The sequence below is a fragment of the Clupea harengus genome, chromosome 19 (assembly GCF_900700415.2).
Source record: "Clupea harengus chromosome 19, Ch_v2.0.2, whole genome shotgun sequence".
NCBI classification, from domain to species: Eukaryota; Metazoa; Chordata; class Actinopteri; order Clupeiformes; family Clupeidae; genus Clupea; species Clupea harengus.
The window spans coordinates 11,896,220-11,915,174 of record NC_045170.1 but is presented as its reverse complement, the minus strand read 5'-3'; the positions used below and the strand labels follow the sequence as shown (position 1 = coordinate 11,915,174).

The 18,955-nt window shown below is 44.0% G+C and overlaps 1 protein-coding gene across 6 annotated transcripts; it reads right to left on the bottom strand.

Annotated features, from left to right (window-relative positions):
• Nucleotides 1-690: 690 nt before the first annotated feature.
• brd2a (bromodomain containing 2a) lies at nt 691-15,044 on the bottom strand. Of its 6 annotated transcripts, none has more exons than XM_031585763.2 (13): nt 12,696-15,044; nt 9,763-9,800; nt 9,196-9,511; nt 8,789-8,926; nt 8,056-8,203; nt 7,670-7,869; nt 6,921-7,376; nt 5,381-5,509; nt 4,644-4,859; nt 3,945-4,255; nt 3,257-3,579; nt 2,587-2,715; nt 691-2,389 (listed from the first exon to the last, which is right to left on the bottom strand). In XM_031585763.2, exons 3-13 carry the CDS (start codon nt 9,481-9,483, stop codon nt 2,256-2,258), a joined length of 2,472 nt encoding a protein of 823 aa, XP_031441623.1. In that variant the 5' UTR covers nt 9,484-9,511; nt 9,763-9,800; nt 12,696-15,044; the 3' UTR covers nt 691-2,255. The 6 variants fall into 6 exon arrangements, with proteins under 6 accessions (XP_031441623.1, XP_031441620.1, XP_031441619.1 ...); XM_031585760.2 differs by lacking the exon at nt 9,763-9,800 and having other exon boundaries at nt 12,696-14,565; nt 14,695-15,044; XM_031585759.2 differs by lacking the exon at nt 9,763-9,800.
• Nucleotides 15,045-18,955: the final 3,911 nt, after the last annotated feature.

The following is an 18,955-nucleotide window of genomic DNA, read 5'->3' as shown; positions in this document are numbered from 1 at the left end:
GTTTAAAGTACTGTGCTTTGTTTTATGAACCTGCAAATTAAGCAAGAGACAAAGACACTGAGGGCCATTATAGTCAGTGTTTCCACTCTGTAAGAGGTTTCATGTTTGGCCTGTACAGACCATGATTAATTATCCCTGATGGGAATATCATGGTGTGTGCAGTCTGCAGTCTGAACACTTTACATCCAAACATAGCCATGCTAGTTTGTAGGGTTGGATGTAAACAGATTTTCAGTGATAATTTAAGCCTCTGCTCAAGTGAACACACTTCTAGTCTCAAACAAGCTAAAGGCTTAGCAGCTCTGGACTGGTAAACTTGTGACTATAGCTTGCAAGTGTTTTGGAATGAAACTCAGCTAATACTTTGCATTCTGAATCTTTTCCCTCCTGAGGTTGTAGTTGCAACAAGAGTGTAAATAATTTCGCTCCATAAAGCTGTATATTGTAGACGTCAGCACAGCAAAAAGATTGGCCCCCTCTTCCACACACTGTAATAATAACTAAGAATTAGCCCTAATGTTGTTGTAAATGTTTGTAACGATGCCCAGTCCATCTGTGCACAGTAGGCAAGTTCTATCCAGACTACAAAAGAGTTTGGCATTGATTAATTCAGTCTTCATTACAATTCTAGGGATGATGCTTTGACATATTTTCCCATAATGGTTCCACACCAGAGAGACAGACACAGTGTTTATTTTTATAAGAATGGTCATTGCTTTTATTTAGTCTTTCCAAATGTAAACGATGGTAAACTGAAGAAGTTGATCCTTCTCCAGAAAGAGTTGGACGATGCCTGTAGCTTGACAACTGTTTCTTTTTTTTTGTTAGAAAACAAAACCCTAGGGCAAGAAAAATGAGGCAAAAGGTACAACAAAACAGATAAGTCACATGAAAAACAACAGGACACAGAAATCAGCATAACAAAAGGGCTAAACCATGTCTTACCAATAACTACATACATGCTCCGGAGTTGTACAACGGTTAATTATGTACATGTTTTTCTTGTAGGACACCTGAAATGAGTATTGTGTTGTAATTCTTACACCTGTACAGTCCCGTGCAGTAGTTCTAACAGCAGTGATGCGATATTAACTAAAACCACTCCCGAATCAACAGGAGTAAAAGCGTTTGTAGGCTAGGGATCTATTAAATTGTTAAAACACCTGCATTAGGCATCTGAAGTCTCCAGGCAAATAATAAATAACTGAAACAGACATACGCACACCAGCACACCTTAACCAAACAAAACCAGTAAAAGGATGAAAAAAAAAAAAAAAAAAAAAAAAAAAAACATTAAAGCTTCATGTACAACTTTGCTGATATACCTCTGGATCTTGGGAACAGTGCACTAAAAATACTCCAAGCTATCTCTTAAAGTCAGCCTCCAGAGTATGGTTCTAAGGGTGGACATGGAGAGGGAGATTACATCAATAACTGACAGAACAAAAGGGAAAATATCTACAGAAGTTGATGGGACCATTTCTGTTCAGAGTTGACATCCAGACAGGCATTTGCATGCGTTATTACATGAAAGCAAGGATTCGAATGCAAGTCTATACAATGCTACTGTATTGCAATGTTGCAGATGTGCTGGGGAAGCTTGGGTTGACTTCAGGTTAAAGCCTGGAATAGGAGGGAGCAAGGGTTCTTTCAAGCAAGCAAAACATTGATGTAGAACCATGTATCAAGCTACAAAACACCACCGCCCTGGTTTGTGTGTGCGTGTGTTTGAAAAAAGCGGCACAGGTTCCGACACATACACTGCCACCCAAACCAAACGGATCTACCAACTCCTCTTTAAAGAAAGAAAAAAAATACCTACAAAAACAAAACAAAAACAGTCTGACCACTCACTCTTTCCCCCATTTGGGGATTCCTTAAAATTCTTCTTTATAAAAGAAAAATAGATATTTATATATTTGGACATGTATTTACATGGTAAAGAGAAGGGGGGCAAAATAGGTAGACCTGCCACCCCAGAGAAGGAGTCTGTTTTGCTCAATCGCTCCCCCTCTCCTGTTTTTTGGGGAGCAGCCTCATCATTCTTCAGCGGGAGACATCTCCTCTTCCTCATCTACATTTCCTCATCCGCTCTCTTGTTCTCTACGGTGATCTCGCGGGGCTCTCGCGGTTCGCAGGTCAGGAGGAAAAGTTCTCTCTGCCCTGGTGCCAATACGCGTCTGGAACCGGGCCTCTTTTGTCTGCCGTGCCAGCCTGGGCGGGTGAGGGCGCCAGGCCTGTCCTGGCAGCATCCCTCAGCCCGAGTCCGATTCGCTGGTGTCAGAGGAGGACGAAGAGGAGGAGGAGGAGGAGGAGGAGTCTGAACTGGAGCTGCTGGCACTGAGACGAGAGGCGACCGCATGCTGTTCCACTGCACTGGGCTTCTCCACTGCAAGGAGGGAAACGGCAGATAAACCAAATTAAATTAATGAAAGGACTGACAAGTAAAGACGACATGACGATTAGCAGTAGTACTTATGTTTATATAAAACATTGGATCACTTCTAGAGGTGCTAAAAGCAGTTATGAGGAGAGATAAATTAAGCGGTTTTAAATTGCACAAGGGTGTGTCCGTGTGTATCTTACCTTTGGTTTTAGCAGGCTTCTTGCCGGAGTTGAGCTGGCCGCTGACGTCCTGCAGCCTCCGCTCCAGCTCGCGTTTCTTCTCCAGGGCCAGCTCCTCCTTGGACTTGCCCGCTGCGTTTTTCTTGATCGCTGCAGGGTTGGCACAGAGCACAGGGTTACACCCAGCAAAACACATGGTGATCACCACATGGTGCAGGATCTCACACACACACACACACACACACACACACACAGGGCGACCACAGCACAACACTCAGGCTAAGAGTGGAAGTACCAGTTAAAAAGTGGCAAATGGTAAATGTATGCCAATTCAAATATAATGCCTAGTTTGGTGGCCATCCCGGTCATTACCACTTAATATGTGACCCACACGTATTGAACCAGATGTGCTTTGTCTTAATGCCACTTTACATCTGTATTTGACCTTTATTCAATTGCTGAGGCAAACGTCACTGAGATACTTAACTACCAGCTTCTACACTGGTGCAGAGAACAAAGACTTAAATAATGTATTACATCCTCCCAGTAGCTGGTTTAGAGGGGGGGGGGGGGGGGGAAACACCAGTGTGTGTGTGTGTAATGTGCTTCATGAACAGAGCTGAACTGCAATGTCTGGGTACAAGAGGGGAAAAAAACACAGAAGGAAAGAGGTAGCATGCCTCTGACCAACCTTCAAACCCACCATTGGACTTCCGTGGTTTCTTGCGCAGGCAGGTCATGACGTATCGCTCGAGCTCGCGCAGTGTGGAGGGCTTGAGCGTCTCGAAGTCGATCTCGATCTCCTCGGGGTTGGTGTCGCGCAGCGAGGGCTCACGCGCCTGGATGATGTGCACAACGCGGCCCAGCTTCTCGCCCGGCAGCTTGTTGATGTCCAGGCTCAACTGCCGCTTCTCGTCGTAAGACATGGGGCTGGTCTCCTCCTCCTCCTCCGAATCGTAGTGGGGCAGCATTGGCACAGGCGGCGGGGGCGGAGGTGCCACCTTCTTGGAGGACCTGGAAGCGGGGAGGATGGAGGAGAGAACATATAGCGTTAGGCGTGAGAGTGGTTGTGCGAGTGAGGTTTAAAGGGTGGGCTAGGTGATCTTCGATCTAAGTGTATGGTCCAATTACAGTCAATGATCTATGTTTTATCTTCTAGATTTTCAACCCATTAGGATTTGCTAATTGGCAAAATCCTTGAACCAGGAAAAGTTTTTACAAGCTTTTTTTGTTTTGACTTGAGGTTGGAAGCTAATTAGTTGGGATAGTTAACCCAAACTGCAATTATCAGACCTGACTTTAAAAGCTGATAGTGGTGCTGAAGGAGCCAGATTTCGGAAGTCACTGACAGACATCCAGACAGACAGATGGCCGCTTACTTGCTCTTGCTGCTTTTCTTCGTTGCCCCCTTCTTGCCCTGAGTGGAGGTGGGTGCCACCTTGCTGCTCTTGCTCTTGGTCTTCGGCGGCTTGGGAGCCTTGGGTGTCTTGGGCGCCTTGGAGAGCTTAGGCACCTTGGCGGGCCGCACCATGGGCTCGTCGTCCGACACGGCGCTGCGGCCGCTCCGGTGCTTCTCTGGCTTTTTCTCTGGCTTCTTCTTCTTCTTCTTGTCCTTCTTGTCACGCTTCTTCTTGGACTTGACAATGGGGGCCTGCGAGAGCACAGCCAGCTGCTCGTGCACTGCCCTCAGCTGGAGAAAGAGGTCAAAGGTCAGGTCATGAAGCTATGCAGTGCTCTGCTCTGTTTTTATGCTATAATACCTTTGTGTGTGACTTTCTTCTGATTTTAGATATTATTTCTATATGATGATCGCTTCCGTGTTATAGTTCATAATTTGAAAACGTATGTAATTCTCTCTTTGCTTTTCCACTTCATTCTTGGTGAACACTGGATGCATGGAGATCCTCCATTAATAAATTACTGCCAATAACCCAAAACGTGACAGTCTGTGATGGTAAACAAACCGGTGAGCTAAGATCCTGGAACACGTAAATTACATTGCTTGGCTGTTCTGTGTTTGTGTGTAGTGGTGTTTGTGTGTGTGCCTGTATAGTTGCGTAGGTTTCTGTGCTGTGTACCTGCTTACACACCTGATCTTGCAGCTCAGCCAGGCGGTGTGCGCGCTCCTCCTCACTATCCGAGCTGGGACTGCTCTCGCTCTCGCTGCTCGGGTCGCTCTCTGACGATGACGAGGAAGAAGACGAGGAAGAGGACGAGTGGCCGCCCATAGACGGAGGTGGCATGCGAGCCATTGGCTCGTCTGGCATCTTAGCGAAGCGGAACTCGAACACATCCTGGGAAAGAGGACGTGTGGGGACATGAGTAAGCGTCTGGGTGTAAATAAGCAAGCAAAAGGAGTGTTGTTGCTGTCAGTGTCTGGTGAGATCAGGTTGCAAGCGGTCCTTAAAACTAAAAGTGCCAGTGAAAGTGTTACTAGTCTATTTTCCCTTGGGATAGTTGTCAGAATTCTGGTCTGGAACATGCAAGTGAAAGCATGCTTTAGAGCCAAAACGCGGGAACACAAATCCTGTGGGTGACTGCGAGGTATGTAGACTTCTGTGGGTGTGTGTTATGTCTATGTGTGTGTGTGTTGGGAAAAACGAGACATACTTAATACCTTCTTGAGTGTGTGTGTGAGAACTGTGAAGCAATGTGTGTGTGAATCTCGACAAGATACCTGCAGTTTGTGTGTGTTGCATGCAAGTGAAGTGAAACTGTGTGTGTGTGTGTGTGTGTGTGTGCGCGCGTGCATGTTGGGCACAAATCAAGCAAACCTTCTGTTTGTGTGTGTGAAATGTGGTAGTATAAAACATACCTGCAGCTTTCGGGCCATGCCCACCACGTCGTGGTCGGGCGGGTTGTACTTGTAGCAGTTGGAGTACATGAGCCGGATGTCGCCGGCGAACTGCTGCGCGTCTCTGTACTCCCGGCCGTCCATTTTCATCTGAGAGGGAGAGAAGAGAACCAAAAACATGGTTCATTTCCCCTCATCAACAACCTAGTTTTGAGTTTTCGCTTCTGTCTTTGCACAGTGTGGTCTGCTGCCGTTTCTACATCGTCTACACCGGCTAAACAGCTAGATATGTGAGGAGGGTGGGAGTGTAATAGTACACAGAACAGCTAGATATGTGAGGAGGGTGAGGGTGTAATGGTACACAGAAGTCACGGTTTGGTTCACACCACGGTTTAGACCTCACGGTTCAGTAAGAGTTTGGTACAATGGGTAAAAACAAACAACCCCAGATGCAGATGACTAGGTTTCTTTTTATTTATTTTGAACATAGAGTAGAGTTACAGTTAGTTCCACCTAGGGTACAGTCCCCCCTTAAGGACTTAAAAATAAACAGTCTCGCATTGATCATTAGGGGTGGGAATCTCTTGGCACCTCACGATTCGATTCCGATTCAGAGGTCAACGATTCGATTCTAAACCGATTCTCGATTCTAAACCGATTCTCGGTTCTAAACCGATAAAACGATTATCGATGCATCTCGATTTTTAAAACATTTGAGTTTGCTACTCAGAGTCTCAAATCACTTCCTACTTTGTGTTTGATAATTAAAGAAAATCAACAGATCTATTTTTTTATTAGAGAAAAAGTGTGTCCTTGTCACAATTATGACTTTCTATGAACAATGCAATAATCGATGCAGCTTGCATTTCAACACAAAATGAATGTGTAAAAAAAAAAAAAAAAATTATTTATTTATTTTATAAAAAAATCGATTATGAACTTTTCTGAATCGAGACAGAATCGTTCTAGAGAGAAATCGAAAAATCGATTTTTCCCCCCACCCCTATTGATCATGTACGGCTGATGAAAAAAACAAAAGGCTATAGGTCACAGTCTCACAGGTCACAAAACTCACAGTTGATTTGAAAGAGGCAGGCGCGTCTTCGGACTACTGTGTACACCAGACAGCTTGAGCTAAGCTTAACATGGCATGTTGCTAAGTTGCTAACTGCCTACAAGGGGGTTTCCAGGTGGAACTTGCCGCATATTCTCCATACGACTGCTCTTGCCAATGCGACTGTTTGGAACAAATACACATACTGTTACACTCCTAGACGAAGGGTGTCTGTATGCAGGGCTCTGCTTTTGATGCCATAAAACTAAATAAGTTATTTACTGTGAACGTAGTGATACCATGTATTTTATACGTGTACGCCTTTTATGTTTTTAATAGATCGTTCAATTAACAAGTCGCTTTGAGGAATTGAACTCCACGTTAACTACTTATAACTTGTGGTGGCAGCTTTGAATTTCATATAAGTTGTGTGTCTGTGCGTGTGTGAACCCAACCTCAATGGCTTTGTGGTAGTATGTGAGTTTGTCGTTAAAAGGTCAGGCTCACCTTGATGGTACTGAGGTCCATGGGGTGCTTGATGATGTCGTTGTAGTCGTGGAGACCCAGCATGGAGGCGTCCACGGGCTTGTAGAAGGGCCAGGCGTAGGCAGCATGCTTCTTGGACAGCAGCTCCTTCAGGATGCCGTTGCAGTACTTAATGTGCGGGCTGAGCTTGCCCCGCCGCGACGGCTGGTGCTGCTGCGAATCCGGCAGGTCCTTCTTGGGCGGCTTGATGGGCCGCCCGCTGGCCCCGCGGCGGGCTGGAGCCTTCCCCACCAGGCCCCCACCGCGGCCCATGCCCAGCATCCCCATGGTGGGCTTGGAGTCCATGACAAGGGACGAGAGAGCCAGAGGGGAGTCGCCTCCGTTCCCCAGGATCAGACCCATGCCACCCACACCCATGAGGGGCATGCCCATGGTGGTGGGGGTGGTGGTGTCCGCTTTCCGCTTCACACCCTTTTTCTGGAGAGAAAGAGAGAAAAAAAATGGGGGGTTAGTACAGTATCTGTTTAGTACCCAAGATCTGACCTGAAAGTGTTAACATAGACCATCAACCACAAGACACGGTCTTATCCCGTTGTAGTGTGCCCATTCATTTGCTTTAAGATAACTGAAGGTTAAAAGTAACGAATATCATTATATATATATGTTTTATAAATAATATATATCTTTTTGGTCTGGGTTACAAGAGCAGCTAGGCGCAGTCTCTCTAAATATCCCTGGAGACTGGAGTGTGGCGACGCAGTGGCTCTTACCTTGGTGGTGGGCTGAGTAGGTGGGATGGCCAGCATGGCGGGGTTACTGTGGGGTGTGGGGGGCAGACTCTTAGCCAGCAGAGTCTGTGGGGGGACTGCGAAGATCGGGTCTGGGGTGTCAGGCGTCGGGGGCGAGTACACTGACTGAGAGAGCGAAGAGATGGCCGGGACCTGGTGGGCCGTAGTCACGCCACCGGAAACTGATTGCAGAGAAAGAGAAGAGCTGTTATCCTGATGAACAACAGTGGTGAACGGTGCTTTGAGTAAGATGAGAAAAAGTTGACTTGAACTGAACTACACATCAGTGACCAGACTAAAGAGAGATTTCTCCATACGCAGTGCCCCTCCCTACACACTCACACCCTCCAGCTGTCTCTACTGCTCACCTGTGTTTCGGCGGCCTTTGCCCACCTTGCCCGGTTTGGCGCGTGGGACAGGGGTGGGCAGCTCCAGCTCGTCCTGGGGCATCTGGGCAACCTTTTGAAGGAAAGCCTTCTCCAAGGACTGAGCCATCAAAACAATGTCATCTGTAGGCTGGAAGACACATCCATGGGATTAGAAATATGATGATATTCATTTAAATTCCTCACCACAGAACAAACTACACTAAACAGGATATGTGAGCAAGAACAACATAGTTGCATTACTGCACAAACCCATTTATCATATAAAAAGAAGTTTTGTTTTTAATCATCTAAATGTAGGAAGTGTATTTTAAGCAACAATTCAGTCTACAGAGATACAACTGCACATGGCAGAGTTGCAGCCCCCTCTAGTTGTGGACTTTGGTCACTGGTCAGTTAAAACTAAACATTGTGGACATGATGAAATGAGACCAACATGAATACTGAACAGCCCTAGCATACAAAATGCATGATCAAAAATGTAGTCTCTGCAGGTCATCAAGTGCTTTCTATGGGCATATATGGTGAATTCTAACTAAGCCTTTCATCCAAGTTTGTATTATATGTTGAGTGTATGATGGGGCACCTGCTCCTACAGGTACCCCAGGCACCTGCTCCTATGACAAACCTAGTTGGTCAATACTGTTCAAGACCTCGATGCGTGTGTGTGTGTGTGTGTGTGTGTGTGTGTGTGTGTGTGTGTGTGTGTATCTACCTTGTTGTAGATGTAGCAATTGGTGAACATGGTATTGAAGTCTTGCATGCACTCGTTGGCTCCGCGGTAGTAGTTGTTCTCCAGGCGCCTCTTGATGGTGCCCATGTCCATGGGTTGCTTGATGATTTTATGGTAGTCCTGACAGAAGACAGTTACAGACACTTAGCATAGTGACAGTGTGAAACAGGCGTCCATTATCCGTAAGGACTGAATGGCTATACTGTCCAAGTCATAACTAAAGAATATCTTTGACATAAGGGCAAAAACTTTAATATGCAATATTTCTGGAATAAAATCCAATGAATGACCAACTTTATAGTCTTAGTCATTTTTTCCATGTTTTCTTTGGGTGACATTCTATCAGAGGCTTGACAAACATCAGAACTTGTAGTACTAGGTGCACTCACAGGCAAGGCGAGTTTAGAGGCGTCCACCGGCTCATGGAAAGGCCAGGCGAAGTGGTGCCGCCACAGGTACTTCACCACCACCTTTTGGAGGAACTGCAGCTGATTGGTCATGCGTTCCTGGCGGGCGGGGTCACGCACTGGTGGCTGGTGGGGCCCACCGGAAGGTGTCGAGTGGGGCAGCAGCGCGGGACCCTCGAAGCCCTCGAAGAGTAGCGACGGCTTGCGGATGCGCTTGCCCGCCCCTCCGCCCGATTGCTGCTGCTCCATTACCGTGGTGATGCCCTGCATGACCAGGTCGCCCCCGCCCAGAGAGAGGCTGTTGGGATGGACGGAGGGAGACGGTGAGGATGGAGAGGGTATATGAGGAGTGAGAGAAAAAGGTTGGACAGGGGGGGGGATTAAGGAGTAAGAGAGGTGGTTTTGGGGGAGACGAAGGCAAGGAAAACGGGGAGAAGGAATGTATGGAGAGATCCAGAAAAGTACAGCAGTGAGATTTAATGACAGGAGTATAGAGAGAAAAAGAAGGAAGAGATGCAAAAGAAAGAAGAAAAAAAAACAGTGGAATACCTATATAGCCTAGAGAAACTGGAACTGAAGGAAGATACCTAGAAAAGATGAGAGGAGGAACTGACCAACTGCTAAATCACACTTATACCAAAACCACTGGATTGTTTAAACAAGAACCCCATTTACTCCTACTATTGATTGACTGATTCATGTGTTCCACATCTTATTCCAAATACCATCACACATCCCTATGCTTGTATGTATAGACTCTGCTGCTGGTTTCTGGAGTTACACAACCCCGCCCGCGTTCACTCATGGTATATGATTGACTTTGTAGGCAAACACACTAAACATTTGCCAGGGCTGTCACCGATGACTCACCTGACCTGCTTCCTATAAACAGACCCCTTGACGGAGTCCTGTACTGGTTGCAATGAGAAGACTTCAAATCTGAGGCACCCTGGTGCTTTTCACAGGCCCAATTTGTTACTTAAAAGGAATAATGATGCTGGGTTTTGCTTTGGCTTTTCAGCTACAAAAACCGAATGCCATCATAAGAGGCTGGGCCTTCAACAGAAAATGAATCTTCGCCCGGTGTGCAAGGAGTTCCTTCAAAGGATGCACACCCTTCACTTAAATCGAAGATAGCAATGTTTGTCTACTGTTTTACCGAAGCCTCCACAAGAGTCATTCGACAGCACCTGCCTAAGCTGGTGGGTGGGGGAGGATACTAGAGTTAACTAAATAACTAAAGTTAAATAACAACACCTGCATGCATTTTACTGCCCATTTCCCTTATGTCGCCTGGCAACCGTGCTAACGTGTCCATTTCATTGGCTGCCAGGCTAGCATAACCATGGCAACCAAGCCACACACCCCCTCCAAACAGCGACCTACACTACACAGTACGGGCTTGTGCTGTGATAAGTCTGCTGGGCTGATATCCAAGGCCATACATTGTTGGCTACTGTGCGTGGGGTAAGTACTGTACATGCACACACACACCACAATGTTCACAAGCCTCTGCAGCTTGAGCTACACATAAAAACCGTTATATTCCGAATGCTGGTATTTAGAGGTTTGTATTTGGAGAAAAAGATGCCACTGGGGAGCAGTGTGAGCTGAACCCTACATGACTGTCACACCAAGTAAAACGATGGCCACTGGTGTCGCACCCTCACACATTTAACTTAACCTTGCCCTGACAGATGCAAACACAGACATTCAAATGGCCATAGTGAACATGCAAATAATGACCTTGTGGCTGTAATAGCAAAGCATAGGAAATCTTCAGTTTACTTGTTTTGTGAAAAGATATTCAAACAGTGGGACAAACCATTTTACCCTTGATCCATGTTACTGACCTATAAAATATAACTACTTGGTTCAGATGACTTACCTTTAAACCTGTCAGTCTCAAATCAGGCTACTCTTATTCCTAAAACTGAACCAGTTTTGAAATATATGGAAGAAATATTGTCCATCGCAATGGTTTTGCTACTTTCTTTACATCTAGAGGCAGTGGAGCCAGATCACAAAATGGTTAAACTGTTGTATGCTAAAAAAAAATATAGTTCACTTCCAATTCCACTTTTGGGGGGCCTAAAGTAGTTAGCTGTGGTGCCAGTTAACTGGCTTAACGGAACAAGTGACAAGGATGGAACTGTGTTTGGGGGCTTACATCACAACCGTTTCAGAGGGATTGCTCACCTGAAAAACTTGGGGGAGGGGGCTTTGGGCTTTTCTGCCCTATTAACTCAATCCTTAACTTAACCACATGGGTCCACTAGCATGTAGTTGTGGGGTTCTTCCATCAAGATACAATGTCCAAATCTCCAGTGGCAGCGGTGTGATTTTTACATGGTATAGTCTTCACAGAAATGAACACACTGGTAGTGAAGATGCACCACTTACTTTGAAGGGGATTACGCAAATACAAACACACCCCTGCTTCAGTAGCGCACGTGAACTTCACAATTTTCAGGCACTAAATTACCCTTAAACGTGTTGTAGCTATAGCTTCTAGAGACCATTTGTCAACAAATTACAATCTGAATAGTCTGTAACAAATATCTGGTCTTAAATGATACAAAATTAGAAACATTTGATATTTTGCAATACTTTTTATTATAGTCAATAAAAAGGCATAAGTACAGAAATGCATGTCATTGACGTGTCTGTGGTAGATGTGTAGATATTTTGCGTTTAAACCACTCTATAAACTGTATATACATTCCTACAGAAAACTTAAGTTAAAAGTAACGATAACGCTGCATGACGAGCTAACGTACACTATCTGAATATATCGATAGGGACTGCTTCTATAACTGGCGTTTTGTAAGTTTATGGTGGTGGTGTGCTTACCTAATTTCTATATGGGCCACACGTGTAACTAGGCAACCGAAGAGCAACTATCCCACCCTTGGACTGGTCTTCGAGAATTAAAATGGGTATATGCTAACATACAAGCTAACTGGCAAGTTACCACCCGACTGATACAGCAGGCTTACCAATGGTAACGATACAAAATTGTTCACCTACCTAGTTCATCTCTTGCCAGCAAACCAACAATAAGGCCTCATACTCCAAGAAAAACACCGTTAAGTCTAAGAAGGTCCACCTAACCAGTTAAGTGCATGTCAATTAGCTACAAATGCTAGGGAAAATGGCGACGGCGCAATGACGTTGGGAAAGGCGGTCAGATAGTCGATTCAAAGGTGTCGTTTCTAACACACATACTTGTATGCCAAGCCTGCCCCAGACATACAGATTTATTTAAATGACCAATGACATGACCCCGGTGTCCTGCACTCGGCTGCCAAGACCCGCAGTTATCGCTACTGAGTTCAACAACAATTTGTACAAGTTACTCCACCAGGCGTCAGTGCTGTTGACATGCCAAACCACATCAACAAATGCAAAGTTACAAACAAGTTGTGAACAGCAATACTCATTCAGATTGCAAACTTATTGGCAAATGTTCCGATCGGTACCTGTCAAGGGGCGGGTTTAAGGCCGTCTCCATCAGGATGGATCCGGATTCTGTTAAGTGTACCCGTTTCTCTCAAGTTCTCGTATCGCCGCCTTCCCTCCCAGTCTCCTTCCAACCTCCTGAATACAGCTTCAGTGAAATGGCGACTAAATGAGTCCGCCCGACTATTTATAAACCGTCTACCGCCACCATTGGCTTAAGTACCCCAAGATAGCCACGCCCCCGAAATGGCCATTCGCCTGCCCAGCAGTCAATCATATAAGCCACACCCAAATCCTCCCAGTCGTTTCACCGCCATCGATTTCAGATGGTACCTACCGGGATCTCTGATCATCACAACTGGTTTAACCAAGCATGAATAAAAACACAATCCTCCGAATTATGCTGCCCTTTCTCTCCCGAGTAGTCTTCACATTCAAATGACAATAGCTTTCTGTCGGTTGCATTACACCAACGTGACACCAACGTGGATGGAACGACAACCCCGATTGGTGTTTGAGACCCAAGCGCGGGCTTAGAGAGCAACGTCAAGGCACACCATTGGTTCGTTGATTACATCACGCGTATCAGACTACTGCCACATTACACAGTGGAAGATCCACGCTATTTTCTACTTCCCCGCAGTAGTCTCGCCTCGCAACCCTGATGTGCGGTCGCCATTTTGGAACGTCGTGACTAAGCCCTATTATACGGTTTAAAAAGGCCTCTTCTGCATCCAAACCCCAACGTATTGCTCTTAGAATTGAACCTTTTCATCTAATGTGATGTTAATGACACTACACAAAAAAATAGACTGATGACCGAAACCTTATACCATTAACAAGAGAGGCAGCACATGACCTTGCATCATTTTATCCACGTGGCAATAGGCATCTGTTATTAAATAAGTCTTCGACACACAATCTAATCGCACAGGCTCACTGTTTTAAAATACCCATTAAGTTCACAGGCATCCTCGACAGGACAGATTCTACAAGGCCTACAGAAAATGTCCTCCATTGAAATGACACAGCACTTTTACCAAAGCAAGTTTGCTCGGTGTGGCTCCACGCTCCTACACAAGACACGACAAACTAATGTAATGGCATAGCAAGAAAACGTGCACATGTTTTTTTTCTAAAGTTAAAGGGCTATCTGGCTGTTGTCTTAAGGACGTCATAGATAGCACATACACAATGTCAAAACCCACCACTTTATCAAGCAGCCTGCAAATTCCAAAATTCACTGTGAAGACGCCATGTTCTCTAAAAAATAACGTAAAGACCTCTGCGAACTAAGATCAGGCTGATTCTTGTGCCCTTAGGCTCACATAGCAATCCAACATATCAAATGTTTTCAACGACCAATAACTAGGCCTACAACACAAGATATAGTCTACAAAAAACAAAACAATCAAATGCCACGAGAGAATGTTCAACCTATCCAACTGATTACCACATTGCATTGTTGCCTTATCTAATGCAACTACACCACCCCACCCCCACTAACAAGGTTACACGTTTGTTGCAATGACATTCTATCAAATTTCGAGGCTAAAAACGCTGTCTACATTGCTTGGTCATCTTCTAAACCATAAAATACATGATATCGTGAATTCTATAACTAGACTATTAAAATAAGATTAATAAATGGTATGTGCATGTGCCCTTTGTAAAGAGAAAAATATACCAAATTACAGTAACTCATAATAATAAGGCAAAAAAAAAAGTCCATCTAAAAATCCGCATACGTCAGACATTTCCTTATTTTCTTCTTGTCTTCAGCCACGTTTCTTTATTCAACATTTCCTCCAAACATGTCCGACTTCTTCCTCCTTCATTGGATCGGGGTGGGGGAGGGTGCGTCATGTGATATGTGATTATGATCGGATTCTTGGCACAGAGTTCGTTAAAAAAAAACATAGCCAGACACAAAACAGCATTAGCAAGAAGCCGACAAAAGTCTTCGTCGAACAAGCCATTTTGAAGTGTATTCCATTCCCCTGCGTGTATGCCATTTACCTTATATTTGAACGCATTTTCGATTATTTCGAAGAAACCTCAACAATGGACATATTACCAGCAACGTCAGCGGGTTCCCTATTGGATGACGATGATCACGTGGGTTGGCAAAACTTTTCCATTAAATAAAAACGAGTATGTTTTCTTCGTATTACTCCTCCTCTTGACAGTATATAATTTAGTTCTTAAAGCACTAATCAGCTACCTTTACTTCGATTATAATCCCAGTACTTCCAACTACGCGGACATTCCAAACAAACATGGCTCCCACTCACAGACATAGGAAGATCCTTATGTCTATGCTCCCACTGCGCCCAGAGCTGTTTCTGCGCAGGCTCACAACTGAGGCGTCACACAGGTCCTTTCTACACTGATGAAAAAAAAGAAAGAAAAGCCTTCAGAAGCAAACCGGACACTAAGAAATCCTGGAGAAAATAATATATTGAAGCCGTCTACGAAAATTGTCCTGAGTTAATTATTTTATTTTATAGTTTTTTGATGTTATCAAAACCCCAAAATAACTGGACTGGATTATTTCTCCAGGCTACACAGGCCTAAAGTGACAGGCTGCATGCATGGCAGTCAGAGCCTATAATAAATTGCGAAGTATTAACTACATTTTGTTGTAGCCTTATGCTGTGAAACGGGACGAGAAGCCCAAATGATTAAAACAAGTCTAAATCTAAACTGTTTAATGCAAAGCATTTGTCTCCAAGACAGTTCTCTTCCATTTTATTTTTCCACTTTTTGCTGTTGTAAATGTTGATTAGCCTTTCATGACATCAGGCGATAATATCAAAACAAGCAATCTTATTGTCTTTTCTTCCCAGTACAAATAAATAACAGGACTTAAGGCAAGTCGTGTCATCCATGTGTTTTACCCGGTGACTGTTTTTTACCACTTGCAGTCTGCTGCAGTCACTTTCACATGACCACTTGGCCAGCAGGGGGACTGGTTGCTATGGAAGCTCTTTTCTTTGCAACCTGCCTTTCGCTTCAATGCCCTCCACCCTAATGGTCCTTGACAACTGACGCAGAAGCTAAGAGAAACACTAACAACAGATTCATCATGATCCAGCCTCGTCTTGCCTTTACATTTTTGTCATACATTTACAACTACAGTCACAGCCCCTGAATTATTTTCTAGGAATTTGTCATTAATATGTCACTAGCCGGCAGGGATTTACTTCAACAGCTTTTTATTTCCACACTGTTGTGGTACACTGTTCCACATGTTTCTTTTTTGTTGACCAAAACGGTTTGCTTTAAGTTCATCATAACCCAATAACAAAATCTCTTCACTTCTAAGACTAGGAATCTATAGCAAAACAGAGGGAAATGCTGCATTCCTGACACCTTATCCCATAATTTCTCTTGAACTGCAGAAATAACTGCAAAATGATTGTTGTATAAACTCCGCTATAATAACTACCCTTTAAGGGCTCAGTTTCCAAGCCAAAATCAATCAATAACAGGCCTGCTTCACAAACCACAAATTCATCCATTCTCCATACACATAGCTGCAGTCTCTTACTCTTTGTATGTTTCAAACTTGAACATATTTGATATAGATAATTGTTTGTGGCTTGTTTGTTATTGGTTAGAGATTGGTACTCGGGCGTGACATGCAGACTGTGAATTCCACAGCAATTCTCACATTTGTCTCTTGCCTGCTGAAACCATGAACAAAACACTTCCATAGTTGCTCACACTCTCTCTGTATAGGTGAGAATGGATGGTATGCTGGTCCATTGTTAAGGCAACCCCACCACCGTCCACACTATATTTTTCCCTATTTGCTGCCTTGCAAACAACAACAAAGCCTGCCAGTGATGAAATGTGTTGGTAGTTTGATTTGTGCCAATAAAAGGGGTTGTGATTTTAGTTTCTCAAAAAACTCAGATGCTCAGTGAATCTTTTTTATGAAACACATTTATTTTGTTTTGAAGTTATTCTTATATACACAGTTGCCAGTGTATTAGGTACAACCAGTGAAAGCTAAAGCAGGGTAATACAAAAGTCCTGCAATAAATCCCCCTTCATGGTTATTATAATATTCAGTTTATGTTGAAACAGTTTAAGAGAGGTGGCAATTCATCTGTAGGATCATTTTGGAGAGTGTAGTTTGTGGTGCTGTTGAACTGTATTGAAATTAACACAAAGTGTTTCTGTTTCTGTTACTGTTATTTGGCCTAGCCTCACTGATTGAAATGGACTGAATAACAGAAACACGTGTCAGTAACACAATACAATTCAACAGAACCACAAACTGCAGCCTCCAAAATTAGCACACAGTTGAATCAACAGTTCTTTAAATTAGTTTAAACAAATAGGCTACTGAATAATACAACCTACATGAAACTAAGATGTATTGCTGGATTGGTGTATTGGAGTGCATACAGTTTTAGCTCAGTGTTATTAATAAACTAGCAACTGAGTGTATATTTCAAGTCTGTGGTGTTCTGATGTGGCCTGGAAGACTTCCACAACTGTGCTGTAGTGCAGCTGAGCATTGTTTGCCAGTTAGGCTTGCGGACCTGTAGATGAAGGATTTAGAGGGTGTGTAGATGATGAGTGGATGATACATTTATGAGAGGTACCATGTGAACATTTGCATGGATGCACTGATATATCAGCAGCAGGACTCTGTATGTTATCCTGAAGGACACAGGCGGTGAATGCAGTGACCGTAGAGCTAGAGAGTTGGTTGGTTTCTGTTTCTCACTGGCTTGAACCACAGGGGACTTAGAGCTGTTTAGCTGGAGGAAGTTGTTAGTCATCCAAGCCCTAATGTCAGCAAGACAAGGTGACAATGCTGAAGCAGCTGCAGATAAATGTAACAGTCAATATTCTTGTGTCATCCGCATAACAGCTAGGGGAATTATACAGATGGAACTGGATTTCATTCCAGCCCTAATCTGATCATGATCGGCCTTTCCTGTATCATTTTTAAAGTTTAGCTCTAATACTATGTAGACACCAAAGTCATATTTATGTATAAAAGCGTCATCATCAAATGTCTTTGCCTCCACAAATTCAGTGTACTGCAGCGACATCTAGTGGCCCTTTTCCTCCTGTGCGCTTCTGGAACAACATGAGGCAGGAAACGTCTGTTGCAAAGCGCCAAAATTTTCTTTTCTATAAATATAACACAAATCTCTAAAAATATTGCCATTATAAAAGATTAGACTGTTAATATCAGCATTACAGCATTTTGAGATCTATCAAAGATGCAGTCCGCGATTAGGTTTCGCGAAAGATTGATGGCTTTTGAACTCAATAGCTAATGGAATTAAACCCTACCTTCGGTGCTCCTGAAGCAAGATATTGATTGGATGGGGTTGTTCATGGCTCCACTAGGTTTGTTTCCCATTTACAGGACCAAGACTGTTTTTTTGGACGAACAGCTAGATGACAATTTGGAGCAATTCGTTGAATTTGACAAAAAAGTGTATGGGATTGGATTTGTGGACCTGACCTTCAGCTTAGAACCACCGTTTTACCTCCTGGATTCATTATATGGCTCTGAAGGGCCATGGTCAGAAAGATGACCAAGAATCCAGTGCCCACTATGATGTTGCAGTGGGCCTCCACAGAGTAGAAGGAACCTATATGATATTTGCAGGGTCAACGTAACCAGCTCTTCAGTAAAATACATCTGACAGGCTGCCTGGAGTTTGCATTCAGTGGTGTTATTAAATATAAATGAACTGGTCTGAATTTCAAGGGCAATTAGACTGCTCATTTAATCACCATTAATCATCTGACTACACCATTTCTGTAGTGAAGCATTTTTGGCGATATCTTGGTATGGCCTCGAAGTCAATATGGAGGGACAGCTGGCTGCAGAAGTTTGTGAAGAAAATATACAATCATTACATTTACATTAAATGTATTCACTTATATATATATATATATATATATATATATATATGTGTGTGTGTGTGTGTGTGTGTGTGTGTGACTTACAGTACCGAAATACATTTTCATCAGTAGCCTGTGTACACACCCTAGGAATTCTACCCTTGATCTTGGTGTTGTTAGTGCCTTGTTCTACCAGTTAAGCCAGGAACCCCACAAACACTCACTGCAGACAATGGCAGACTGGGATACAGGGCTCTGGAATGCACTATCTGGTGCTGCTTGGAAACATCTTTAGTGATGAAAGCAGAGTTATAGGGTGTTCTTTGTCTTTGACCATCAGACACCCTCATCAGGGGAAACCCAGCTGAGGATGATCAGGCCCCGACTTACATCCAAA

What these genes read in the sequence shown, in the direction of transcription:
- brd2a (XM_031585759.2), bottom strand. Translation starts at nt 12,727, where the DNA reads ATGGAGACGGCCTTAAACCCGCCCCTTGACAG. An exon ending in CCTCTAAACTCGCCTTGCCT is followed by an intron (nt 8,927 to 9,195) that starts GTGAGTGCACCT and finishes GTCTTCTGTCAG; the next exon opens with GACTACCATAAAATCATCAA. An exon ending in GCATGGCCCGAAAGCTGCAG is followed by an intron (nt 4,860 to 5,380) that starts GTATGTTTTATA and finishes CCTCTTTCCCAG; the next exon opens with GATGTGTTCGAGTTCCGCTT.